We start from the raw sequence: 14,108 nt of genomic DNA, 5'->3' as shown, positions 1-14,108 counted from the left end.
TCTCGTCTCTACTAAAAATAAAAAAATTAGCTGGGCACAGTGGCGCGCGCCTGTAATCCCAGCTACTCGGGAGGCTGAGGCAGAAGAATTGCCTGAACCCAGGAGGCGGAGGTTGCGGTGAGCTGAGATCGCACCATTGCACTCCAGCCTGGGTAACAAGAGCGAAACTCCGTCTAAAAAAAAAAAGAAAAAATTCACACACTTTTACTGAATCCCTACTGCTTAGCAGACACTGTACTAGATGCTAAAAAATAGGAACAGTAGACTACATAGAGGGGTTTGATTTTTAAAAAGAGAGAAAATGAAGGACACCTTCTTACATTAAAACTACGGATTCTCTTTCAAATTTGAAAAAGACAAATTAGGTCACAAAGTTCTGTTTTAAGAAATAATTCGGCCGGGCACGGTGGCTCAAGCCTGTAATCCCAGCACTTTGGGAGGCCGAGGTGGGTGGATCACGAGGTCAAGAGATCGAGACCATCCTGGTCAACATGGTAAAACCCCGTCTCTACTAAAAATACAAAAAATTAGCTGGGCACGGTGGCGCGTGCCTGTAATCCCAGCTACTCGGGAGGCTGAGGCAGGAGAATTGCCTGAACCCAGGAGGTGGAGGTTGCGGTGAGCCAAGATTGTGCCATTGCACTCCAGCCTGGGTAACAAGAGCGAAACTCCGTCTCAAAAAATAAATAAATAAATAAATAATTCATAAAATTTCATTCTAACAGACTGTTCAGACAGTAAAGAAAAATCATTCAAATGTTTTAAATTCACGAATGATGCAATTATAATAGGATAACATTGTTATACTACAGTCTTTGACCTTTGCCAGTTTCATCTCTTCCTACTATGTATGTTTCCCCCAAACAATGTATTTTCTCAACCTTCCCAAAAATTGAACCCTTAAAAACAATCAGCTTACATTTTTTCCTTTAAATGTTTTAAAACTTTTCTTAAACCTACAGCAATGATGAATCTGAGAAAACAGTAACGATAGTGAGCAATCTAAGACTTACAGTTTTATAACCACCAGTTCCTTCCTCTATTTTTGTAAATTCTCGGTTGTCAACCACCCAATTTCCTTAAGGGGCAGTATGATTTCTAATGGCTCCAGGCTCATGCTTATACCTTCATATTTGCTACAATTATTCCCAATTATTTAGTATTAAAACAACTAAATTAACATCATTTGATATCTTCAGGTAACTTTACAAAACAGGCCAGACACAGTGGCTCACGCCTGTAATCCTAGCACTGTGAGAGGCTGAGGTGGACAGATCACTTGAGCCCAAGAGTTTGAGGCTGTAGTAAGCCATGATCGCACCATGTCACATGTCAGCCCAAGTGACAGAGTGAGACCCTATCAAAACAAACAAACAAACAAAGGCTGGTGCGGTAGCTCATGCCTGTAATCCTAGCACTTTGGAAGGCCAAAGCAGGTGGATCACTTGAGGCCAGGAGTTCCAGACCAGCCTGGCCAACATGGTGAAATGCCATTTCTACTAAAAATAAAAAAACTGGCTAGGCTGTATGGCTCATACCTATAATCCCAATACTTTGGGAGGCTGAGGTGGGTGGATCACGTAGTCAAGAGATCGAGACCATCCTGGCCAACATGGTGAAACCCCATCTCTACTAAAATAAAAAAAATTAGCTGGGCGTGGTGGCACACACCTCCCAGCTACTTGGGAGGCTGATGCGGGGGAATCAGAGGCAGAGGTTGAGTGGGCCAAGATGGTGCCACTGTACTCCGGCCTGGTGACGGAGAAAGACTCCGTCTCAAAAACAAAAATTAGCCAAGAGTGGTGGCAGATGCCTATAATCCCAACTACTTGGGAGGCTGAGGCGTAAGAATCCGTTGAACCTCAAAGGTAGAAGTTGCAGTGGTCTGAGATGGTGCCACTGCACTCCAGCCTGTGAAAAGAACAAGACTCGGTCTTTTTTTTTTTCCCATGAGGCAGTGTCTCACTATATTGACCAGGTTGGAGTGTGGTGGCATGATCTTGGCTCACTACAATTTCCGCCTCCCAGATTCAAGGGATTCTCCTGCCTCAGCCTCCCAAGTAGCTGGGACCACAGGAGTGTGCCACCATGGTTGGCTAATTTTTTGGACTTTTAGTAGAGATGGGGTTTCACCACGTGAGCTAAGATGATCTTGATCTCCTGATCTTGTGATCTGCCCGCCTTGGCCTCCCAAAGTGCTGGGATTACAGACGTAAGCCACCACACCTGGCCAACACTCTGTCTTAATAAAAAACAACAACTGATAAATGAAACAAACTTATTATAAAAGGGTTTTAAACTCTTGGCTAAGTATTTTGCCACTTTGTTCCTAATTCGAAACAATACTTAATATTATAAAATATAAATGTGAGCTATGGTTGCTTACCTGACAAGAAGGGATTACTACTGGATCCTTTAAGGTGGCAGTTAAACTGTTTCTTACAACTCTTTTCAAACCAACCTTTAATATGGTGAAATATTTTAAATTTAAATACAAAATACATTTTAAGAATATATTTGCAGTTGGCCAGGCGCGGTGGCTCACGCCTATAATCCCAGCACTTTGGGAGGCCAAGGCGGGTGGATCACGAGGTCAAGAGATGGAGACCATCCTGGTCAACATGGTGAAACCCTGTCTCTACTAATAATACAAAAAATTAGCTGGGCACGGTGGTGCGTGCCTGTAATCCCAGCTACTTGGGAAGCTGAGGCAGGAGAATTGCTTGAACCCAGGAGGCGGAGGTTGCAGTGAGCTAAGATCGCATCATTGCACTCCAGCCTGGGTAACAAGAGCGAAACTCCGTCTCAAAAAAAAAAAAAAAAAAAGAATATATTTGCAGTCATTTAAAAATCTGTTATGAGGCCAGGCGCAGTGGCTCACGCCTGTAATCCCAGAACTTTGGGAGTCTGAGGTGGGTGAATCACGAAGTCAGGAGCTCAAGACCAGCCTGACCAACAAAGTGAAACCCCAACTCTACTAAAAATATAAATATTAGCCGAGCATGGTGGTGGGCACCTGTAGTCCCAGCTACTTGGGAGGTTGAGGCAGGAGAATTGCTTGAACCCAGGAGGCAGAGGCTGTGGTGAGCTGAGATCATGCCATTGCACTCTAGCCTGGCCAACACGAGAAAAACTCTGTCCCAAAAAAAAAAAAAATCTGTTATGAACACACACACACACACACAGACACACACACACACAGACACACACACAGACACACACAGACACAGACACAGACACACATCATGTTTTCTGGTACTGTTAGGATGTCTATTATTAGGCAAAACTGGAAAAATTTGCTCTACGCTTACATGACAACTTCTCGTAAGGAGTTTTAGTTGGGACTATTGCAGCTCTGTGTTGGTCTTTCTAAATTCAGGTTTGAAGAGGTCTGCTCACGTAAAAATATACAAAAAAGAACACTATTACATCACACTTGTGGAACATTACACACTAGCTTAGACTCAGCCATATAAGCTTGACATACACTATTTTCAAAACTAATAGCAATGTAATAATAACACCGTATAGTTTCAGTCTATTTTAAAAGCAGGATACTTTTTGACTGATATGTTTACGAGAAATGCAAGCACTTGTTAGATATCCTTTGTTTTAACTTTGAGCCCATACTTCCAATCTCTTTTCTAGGATCCTGATCACTGTAACAGGAGTGTATTCCAAATCTGCAAGATCGACTTAAAATGCTGATAACATTTGCAAACATTTTTATTTTTCTTTCTTTCTTATTTTTTTGAGATTGAGTCTCACTATATCACCCAGTCTGGTCTTGAACTCCTAGGCTCAAGTAATTCTCCTGCCTCAGTCTCCTAAGTACCTGAGCAGCTAGAATTACTGCTGCAAACACTGTGACTGGCTACCAACACTTTTCTTTCTTCTTCTTCTTCTTCTTTTTTTTTTGTTTTTAACAGGGTCTCATTCTATTGTCCAGGCTGCAATGCCGTGGCATGATCTTGGTTCACGGCAACCTCTGCCTCCAGGGCTCAAGTGATCATCTTACCTCAGGCTCCCAAGTAGCTAGGGATATGGCCGTCTGCAACCATGCCCAGCTAATGTTTTATACTTTTTGAAGAGACAGGGTTTTGCCATGTTGCCCAGGCTGGTCTCACTCCTGGGTTCAAGCGATCCACCTGCCTTGGCCTCCCAAAGTGCTGGGATTACAGGCATGACCCAGCACCCCCAGCAACCGCAAACATGAAAATCAAGATTTTCTCATTTCGGTCAAGATTTTCTCAGAATTAGGCAATAAAAGTAAAAAAAATTTGGAAATTGATATCAGACTGCAACTATCATCTACAGTCCCTAATTTAATGTTTTGTTATTAAAATAGGTTTATGATTTCAGTAAGAAATGATTTAAGACAGCCGGGCGCGGTGTCTCACGCCTGTAATCCCAGCACTTTGGGAGGCCGAGGCGGGTGGATCACGAGGTCAAGAGATCGAGACCATCCTAGTCAACATGGTGAAACCCCGCCTTTACTAAAAATACAAAAAAATTAGCTGGGCATGGTGGCACGTGCCTGTAATCCCAGCTACTCGGGAGGCTGAGGCAGGAGAATTGCCTGAACCCAGGAGGCGGAGGCTGCAGTCAGCCAAGATCGTGCCATTGCACTTCAGCCTGGGTAACAAGAGCGAAACTCCGTCTCATTAAAAAAAAAAAAAAAGAAAAGAAAAAAAGGTATGATATAAATTTGATAAATATATGATATAAATGGAAGCTTATCCCTTTATACTTATCATGTACTGGTTTTACATATTGGAAGCTGAGATAAGATTTCATTTGAAAAGAGGTTTCTATTGCTAAAAATGTTTGAGTATCACTGTTTTAAGATACAAATTCCCCTGACAAAATTTAAATGAGTTAGAATACAAATTTGGCTTTAAGTTTAGATTTCCTATCATCTTCTTAACTTATTATTTTTCTTACCATTTTTTGAGACAGAGACTCCCTCTGTCACCCAGGCTGGAGTGCAGTAACACAATCTTGGCTCACTGCAACCTCTGCCTCCCTAGTTCAAGCAATTCTCATGCCTCAGCCTCCTGAGTAGCTGGGACTATAGGTACGTGCACTATGCCTGGGTAGTTTTTGGATTTTTAGTAGAGATGGGGATGTGCCATGCTAGACAGCTGGTCTCGAACTCCTGGCCTGAAGTGACCCACTCACCTTGGCCTCTGAAAGTGCTGGGAGTACAGGTATGAGCCACTGCATCTGGCCTAGACTTCCTATTTTAAAAAACGATGCAATATAAGTTGTTGATTTTTCAAACTCCATTAGGACTAGATTATCTGAACATCAAACGCATGAAATTTTGCAATACTGAAATGAGTTAGGCTTTCTTTTTGCAAATTTAATACTGGCCAAAGTACGTTAAAAAGGTTGCTTTGGAAGTAAATCAAGGTTCCAAGCATGTCTCTTTCTTCCCTGGCCAATACTTCCTTCCACTCTAAGAAGCCAATTCCTTCTTGCCTTCTACTGCCAAGTAAAGGATGAATACCGAAGAAAATGAAGCTCTGCTTGCTTTTTCCCAGCACTAATAATTTTGAGCCTAGTGATACCTCCTATGTTGTGGATCAGGATCTCAAAATAACATGCCAAGAAATGTGAACACTGAAACTATCAAATGGCAAAATTTGTCCTAATGATACACACATCATTAGTTCGACTTTCTCCTGAACATAACTTAATTGTAAAATATAAATAAAACTAGAAAAGATGAATCAATGACAAATTCACCTGGAAGTCAATTTTTCAAGAAAAACACAAGGTTTGATCTGTCACGGAATGAGGAAAAAAAAAAAAAGGAAAAATACCAGGTTATCATTCTACATAGATTTGTAGAATGATAATCTGGCTGTAAGGTAAAAATGGCTTTTTTATTTTTAAAGAGTTATTGAAAAAGAAAACAATATGCAATAAAGACTGACCACATGTGGGCTGCAAAGTCTAAAGTGTTTACTCTCTAATCATTTATAGAAAAAGGCTCCCAGCTACTGATAGAGACCAATGTATATATTTAAACTTTAAAATTAAACTTTAACAAAAATTGTGTTGATTACCTGTTCATAATTTAAACGTTGAATTTCTGAAATTTCTTTTGGCTTTGCATCAAGCATGTAATCTCCTGTAAAAAAAAAATTGTGAAATTGCCTTTTAAAAACTTTTTTTTTCTGATTGCAAAAATAATAGATTTTAATTATAAATGTTAAAACACTGAAGCTATGGCTGACATATAAAGTTGACTTCTCAAACCTACCCAGAGAAAATAAATGTTAACTATTTGCTATCACCTCATATATTTTTTTAATGTATATATTACAGTGCTTTTGAACTTTTTTGATTTTATAATATATTTCAGCATCCTTCCATATTATTATATATAAAGGTCCCAAAAGTTGTACCAAATTTCATTGCTGTCAACGATATAACTAATTCTGATTACCTCACTAACAATGGGTATTATCAGTCTTCTAAATGTCTGCAACCCTGAGAGGTTAAAAAAAAATTATTTGGCATCTGACTGGATGTGGTGGCTCACACCTGTAATCCCAGCACTTTGGGAGAACGAGGTGGGTAGATCACTCAAGGTCAGGAGTTCAAGACCAGCCTGGCCAACATGGTGAAACCCCGATTCTACTAAAAATACAAAAGTTAGCAGGGTGTGGTGGTAGGCACCTGTAAATTCCAGCTACTCGGGAGGCTGAGGCAGAAAAATCACTTAAACCTGGGAGGTGGAGGTTGCAGTGAGCCGAGATTGCACCACTTCGCTCCAGCCTGGGCAACAGAGCCATTCTCCACCGCAAAAAAAAAAAAAAGGTTTTTTTTGTGCATTTAAAAAGATGGTATTTTTATATAAAAATTTTTATTTGATATACACAATCTTTTGGTATACGTGGCAACTTTTAAATATACATGGTACTTTTTAAAAACATGGATCACAATTTTAATACTTTTAAATCTATGCATAACCTATGTATTATCTTTCAAATTATGTATTAACTATATGCATATATTTCTTTGAATTCTCTACCTATATGATTATCTTTTCTTCTTTTTAAGAGATGGGGTTTTGTCATGTTGCAGCCTCCCAAAGTGTTGGCATTAGAGGTCTGAGACACCACACCTGGCTTGTCTTTCCTTATTGAACGTAAAAGCTAAACTGGGCTAGGCACCATGGCTCATTCCTGTAATCTCAGCACTTTGGGAAGCCGAGTAGACCGCATCACCTGAGGGTAGGAGTTCACAACCAGCCTGGCCAACATGATACAACCCTATATCTACTAAAAATACAAAAACTAGCCAGGCGTGATGACGAGCGCCTATAGCCCCAACTACTCGGGAGGCCGAGGTGGGAGAATAGCTTGAACCCAGGAGATGAAGGTTGTAGTGAGCCAAGATCGGCCACTGCACTCTAGCCTGGGTGATGGGGAGAGACTCTGTCTCAAAAACAAAAACAAATTGTATTTTTAAAAAATCTTGTCAACTGGTTAATTTGTCTCTACCCTTCCACACAACCAGTCAACTGATTTTTTTGTGAGCTCTAGACTTAGTGATGTAATGGATACTGCAAATTTTGGAAGACTCTTTGTTTTTGGTTTTGGTTTTTTTTTGACACAGACTCTTACTCTGTCGCCCAGGCTGGAGTGCAGTGGCATGACCATGACTTGCTGCAACCTTGACCTCCCTAGACTCAGGTGATCCTCCCACTTCAGCCTCCCGAGTAGCTGGGACTACAGGCATGCACCAAACCTGGTTAATCGTCTCAAAAAGAAAAAATGAGCATAACTTGGAATGGCAATGGGAGAAAAAGCATCTTTTGAGGGGAAGAATGAATGGAGAAAGCACATATACGAAAGATCAAGTCACATGGATAGCTTATAAGAAGATTTAATACAAAAGATTTATACCGTAAAGTAGCGGCAAACAAGCTGAAGGAGTAAACCTGAACAGATTTTAGAAAATCCTTAATAATATGATGATACGTTTGGCTGCATGTGAAAGATCACAGGGATCTTTATACTTTTAAGGAGAGGGGTAAAGGATGACACTGATGCTTTAGGAAAGCACACTGATACGTAGGCTAACTTAGAGGACAAAGAATGATACAGTTTGCAGATGTACCAGTATATAGAAAAAGAAAACATTTCAAAGGAAGAATTCATAAGGTCTTGCTACTTATGGGATATTCCAGATAAACAAAAAGACAAGAAACAAAAATCTGATAGCTATATTTGGTCAAAAACTGGAAGAGGTGGTTTGGCATAAGTTAGCTTATACCAGGTGAACATTTGGAAAAAAGGAAATACAGTCAATTCTGGGTGGAATTAAAATGCTTCAACACTGACCTCTCTTTATAGCAAATTTATATTCAAAAAATAAAATAATTTTCCTTTTTTTTTTTTGAGTTTCACCCTTTTTGCCCAGGCCGGAGAGCAGTGGCACGATCTCAGCTCACCACAAACTCTGCCTCCCGGGTTCAAGCAATTCTCCAGCCTCAGCCTTCCAAGTAGCTGGGATTACAAGTATGTGCCACCACACCTGGCTAATTTTTGTTTCAAACCCATCTCTACCGAAAAATACAATGGGTTGGTCAGGGTGGTCTCAAAATATAAAATATATTTCATATAAAATACAAAAAATATACTTTTTGGTCAGGGTGGTCTCAAAATATAAAAAATTCAATACTAAATTTTGTTTCAAACCTATCTCTACTAATAAATACAATGGGTTGGTCAGGATGGTCTCAAACTCCTGACCTCAGGTGATCTATCCGCCTAGGCCTCCCAAAGTACTAGGATTACAGGCATGAACCACCATGCCTGGCCAAGATAAAATGATTTTGTTTGAAGTCAGACAAGGCCACCATCTCTACTATTTTACTGACTTTATACTATGCCAGTCTCATACTGATTTCAGATGGCTGACATCACAACGTACATTCCAGTTTACACTGAGTGTCATATTCCTGCCTGTTTCCTGCCTCTTACCTACGTCTCTTCCCCACCTTACTTTATTAGACTAGATACCGTGTTTCATTCTCTGTGCCAAACCAAAAAGCCATGCCCATGGCTGGCTCTGCTCCCGTATTCTAGTAACAGAAATTTCCAGATTGAAACTCAATTCTTCTCCTCTAACCTTTGCCAATCAAAATTCCCATTTCCTTGGGGTACTTCAGCTAGGCATTAGGAAAGCAATTATTAGTTCCTCTTACAATCCCTTTACTAGTGTTTGCTTTTTTTTTTTTTTTTTTTGAGACAGAGTTTCGCTCTTGTTACCCAGGCTGGAGTGCAATGGCTCGATCTCGGCTCACCGCAACCTCTGCCTCCTGGGTTCAGGCAATTCTCCTGCCTCAGCCTCCTGAGTAGCTGGGATTACAGGCATGCGCCACCAGCATGCCCAGCTAATTTTTGTATTTTTAGTAGAGACAGGGTTTCACCTTGTTGACCAGGATGGTCTCGATATCTCGACCTCGTGATCCACCCGCCTTGGCCTCCCAAAGTGCTGGGATTACAGGCGTGAGCCACCAAGCCCGGCCTGTATTTTATTCTTAAACACACACGTGCACACACACACACACACCTCTTTTATTCTATTTTATCTCAGAAACTCATTTCACTTGGTAATACAGTTTCATTACTACAAAAAATTCCTCAACTCTTTCAGGAATCAGGTCTTAAAATCCATTAATCTCATTACATTTTCCTTCAACACGATTACATCATTTCCTCTTTATGCAGCTTAAATTCTACGGCCTGTAATTATAATCACTGTCTGTACACATCTTCATACCTTAGATTCCTCCCCTCCTCCCCCAATGCACAACTCTGGCCCCGCCACTGGCAACATGTAGAGCAACATACCCTAGATTCTTTCTTCAACACATTCCTCGGGCAAAAATCCAGCTCTGGTTAAATCCTGCCCTCCTATTATTCAGGCCTGGACTCATGGCAGCTGAATGTGAGTGGAAAAGCCTAACACCATGCCCGCTGGTCTCACTAACCTCAAAGGTAACACCCAAAAATCACACCACAGCTCTCTAATCCGTTCACTCTCCCATTCCTCTAAGCAATTATTTTATACCTTCCCTCTTATTTTCGGCAACTCCTCCTTCATCCTCACTCCCGGCTGATGACTTTGTTTCCTATCTCATTGAGAAAATAGAAGCACTCAAGAGACATTCCTACCTGCATCTATTTATAATGCATTCTGTCTTCCCTTCTATTACTATGAATAACCTATCTAAGGATAATTTTTCTATTTGTATAAAGTACTTTCCGTATTTCCTTTTTTCTAGTTTTCTCTTTTATGAAGCAGCTTTGAGATATAATTCATATACCATACAACCCACCCATTTAAAATGCACAATTCAATGATTTTTTTGTAGCCTATTCACCGGATTATGAAATTATCATCATAATCTAATTTAAAAAAATTTTTTTAATTTTAATATTTTGAGATGGAGTCTTACTCGGTCACCCAGGCTGGAGTGCAGTGGCATTATCTCTGCTCACGGCAACCTCCAAATGACAGGTTCAAGCAATTCTTCATGCCTTAGCCTCCCAAGTAGCTAGGACTACAGCCATGTGCCACCACACCTGGCTAATTTTTTGTATTTTTAGTAGAGACAGGGTTTCACCATGTTGCCTAGGCTGTTTTCAAACTCCTGAGCTCAAGTGATCCCCCTGCCTCAACATCCCAAAGCGCTGGGATTACAGGCGTGAGCCACTGTGCCCAGCCCATGATGTAATTTTGGAATATTTTGGTCCTCCCTAAAAGAAACCCTGTTCCCATTAGCAGTCAATCACCATTTCACCCAATCTCTTCCCCAGACCTAAGCAACCATTAATCTACTTTCTGTCTCAATAAACTTGCCTAATTTTTAAAATTTTCATTTTTTAGAGATAAGGTTCTTGCTCTCTCACCCAGGCTGGAGGGCAGTGGTATGGTCATAGCTCACTGCAGTCTCCAACTCCTGCATTCAAGTGATCCTCCTGCCTCAGCCTCCCATGTAGCTGGGACCACAGGCATGCACCACCAGCCTGTTTAATGGATGTTTCATATAAATGGAATCCTACAATATGCAATCTTTTATGACTTCGCCTCTTTCACTTAAATGTTATAGCATATATTCACACTTCATACCTTTTTATGGCTAATATTCCATTGTATGAATTTATATTTACTTATCTGCTCATCATTTCCATTTTTTTGACTACTATGAATAATGTTGCTATATACATTTTTATACAAGTTGTATGGACATATGTTTTCAGTTCTCTTGGGTCAATAACTAGAAATGATACTTCATGGTCATATGGTAACTCTGCTTAACTTTTTAAAGAATTGCCAGGCCGGGCACGGTGGCTCACGCCTGTAATCCCAGCACTTTGGGAGGCCAAGACGGGCATGAGGTCAAAGATCGAGACCATCCTGGTCAACATGGTGAAATCCCGTCTCTAATAAAAACACAAAAAATCAGCTGGGCATGGTGGCGCGTGCCTGTAGTCCCAGCTACTCAGGAGGCTGAGGCAGGAGAATTGCCTGAACCCAGGAGGCAGAGGTTGCAGTGAGCTGACATTGCGCCATTGCACTCCAGCCTGGGTAACAAGAGCGAAACTCCATCTCAAAAAAAAAAAAGAATTGCCAAACTGCTTTCCAAAACAGCTGTATTATTTTACATTCCTACTGGCTAGGTGTGAGGGTTTCCAGTCAGGTTTTCACCCCATACACTCATCAAGGTTACCAATGAACTCCTTATGGCTCAATGAGCTTTCAGTCTTCTTCCTGCTTCAGCCACTGGCAGCACTTGATTCAGTTCATCTCTCAACCTTCCTTGAAACATTTCTTCATTAGGATTCACAGCCTCCTAGTTTTCTATTTTTCTTCTAACCAGCTGAGCATGCCAGCTCTTTCTCCTTCCCCATCTTCTAATCACTGGCATATGCCAAACTCAATCCACTGACCTTTTCTCTTCTATCTACCACATTCCTTCTCTTAATGGTCTCACTTAATCTAACTACTGCTAATGTACGTTGTCTGTAAATACATATTTACAGACTTGTACTGTCTAATACAGTAGCCAGGAGCAACATGTGAATATGTAAATGTGAATTACATAAAAATAAAAATTCAAGTCCTTGGTCACATTATACACACACACACATATGTACATATGTATATATGCATGTATATGTTTGTGTTTGTGTGTGTGTGTGTGTGTGTGTGTGTGTGTATGGGGGGGGGAAGAGTCTTGCTCTGTTGCCCACGGTAGAGTGCAGTGTTGTGATCTCAGCTCACTGCAGCCTCTGAATCCCAGGCTCAAGCAATCCTCCCACTTCAGCCTCCCAAGGAGCTGGGACAGGTGCACACCACCATGTACATACACACCATGTACATACATACACACATATAGACATATATCATATATATACACACATATATATGATTGCTTTCTGATCTCTCCATTTTGATGTCAATAAACACCTAAAAACAAAAGTCCTGCAATTTCTCCCTAAAAACCTTGCTCCTTCCACTTTTTCCTATTTTAGTTTTTCTATCTCCATCCTTCTCCTTGTTTAAACCAAAAGCCACGGGATAACCCTTTACTCCACTTTCAATCTACATCCAACTGATGAGCAAACTCTGTCAACTCTGCAGCCAGAATCTGACCACTTCCTACAAACTTCGCTTATTTCACCTTGTTTAAAGTCGTCACCTTTTGCTAGTGGTAATAACTTCCTAAATGGTCTTCCTGCTGGTCCTTACCCCTCTCTAAGGTCTATTTTCAACATAACTGCTAGAGAATTCTTACTAAATCCAAAGTTACATCATGTCATCCTCTGTTCAAAATCCTCCAACAGCTGCCCAGCTTATTCATGGCAAAAATCAAAATTGCTGTTACATCCTTAGGGCCCCATGTGATCTTACTCCAATAACTCTGATCTGGTCTCCTACAACTCCCCTTTGTATACTCTCTGGCAGTCATACTGGCTATTCCTCAAAATCACCAAGCATATTTCAGCCTTCCCCACAAAATAGGAATCACTAACTTTAAGAATCGCTTATCCAGCAGAGTACCATGGGGAAAAAAATAAAAATTTAAAATAATAATAATAAGAATCATTATGCTAACTTAAAAGAGGGATTTTCTTTTTAAGCCAGTGTGCAGACATCTAGGTATTCAGACTAATCTTCCCTTAACTATGAGGGAAGATACCCTAGCCAGTAAATGGGTATTACATGATATAAATTATATTTTCTGAGAAGGATCTTCTTCCTTGGTGAAGTGGCTCATGCCTATATTCCCAGGACTTTGGAAGGCCAAGGTAGGAGGATCGCTTGAGCCCAGGAGTTCAAGACCAGCCTAGGCAACACAGTGAAACCCTATGTCTATTAAAAAAAAAACAATTAGCTGGGCATGGTAGCATGTGCCTACAGTCCAAGATATTCGGGAAGCTGAAGTGGGATGATGACCGGAGCCTGGGGAGGTCAAGGTTGCAGCAAGTCATGATCATGGCACTGCATTTCAGCCTAGGCAACAGAGTAAGACTCTTGTCTCAAAAAGAAAATTAAAAAAAAAACAAAGAGTCTTCTAAAATTTGTGGTCTCAGTTGTATCACTAACCCTGTATCTCACAAAAAATCAGTTAACTAGTTATCTGGAAGGGTAAAGACAAGAAATTTTTTTTTTTTTTTAATTAAAAAAAAATTGAGACGGAGTTTCGCTCTTTTCACCCAGGCTGGAGTGCAATGGTGCGATCTCGGCTCACTGCAACCTCCGCCTCCTGGGTTCAGGCAATTCTCCTGCCTCAGCCTCCCGAGCAGCTGGGACTACAGGCACGTACCACCATGCCCGGCTAATTTTTTGTATTTTTAGTAGAGACGGGGTTTCACCATGTTGACCAGGATGGTCTCTATCTCTTGACCTCGTGATCCACCCGCCTCAGCCTCCCAAAATGCTGGGATTACAGGCGTGAGCCACCATGCCCGGCTAGAATTTTTAAAAATAAAATTTGTTTGTGTTTTTGAGGCGGAGTCTCACTCCATCACCCAGACTGGAGTGCAGTGGTGTGATCTCGGCTCACTGCAACCTCC

The 14,108-nt window shown here is 40.9% G+C and overlaps 1 protein-coding gene across 2 annotated transcripts in view; it reads right to left on the bottom strand.

The window, feature by feature from the left end:
- The window catches only part of MINDY2 (MINDY lysine 48 deubiquitinase 2), an 86,324-nt gene that overhangs the window by 54,125 nt on the left and 18,091 nt on the right, over positions 1–14,108 (bottom strand). For both annotated transcript variants that reach the window (XM_035258725.3, XM_035258726.3), the window contains exon 3: positions 6,075–6,139. In XM_035258725.3, the coding sequence (XP_035114616.2) occupies positions 6,075–6,139 (65 nt within the window). The remainder of the gene's footprint in view (positions 1–6,074; positions 6,140–14,108) is intronic.

This window comes from Callithrix jacchus, chromosome 8 (genome assembly GCF_049354715.1).
Source record: "Callithrix jacchus isolate 240 chromosome 8, calJac240_pri, whole genome shotgun sequence".
Taxonomy (NCBI): domain Eukaryota; kingdom Metazoa; phylum Chordata; class Mammalia; order Primates; family Cebidae; genus Callithrix; species Callithrix jacchus.
The sequence above is the reverse complement of the archived record's forward strand: the minus strand, read 5'-3'. Positions and strand labels throughout refer to the sequence as shown.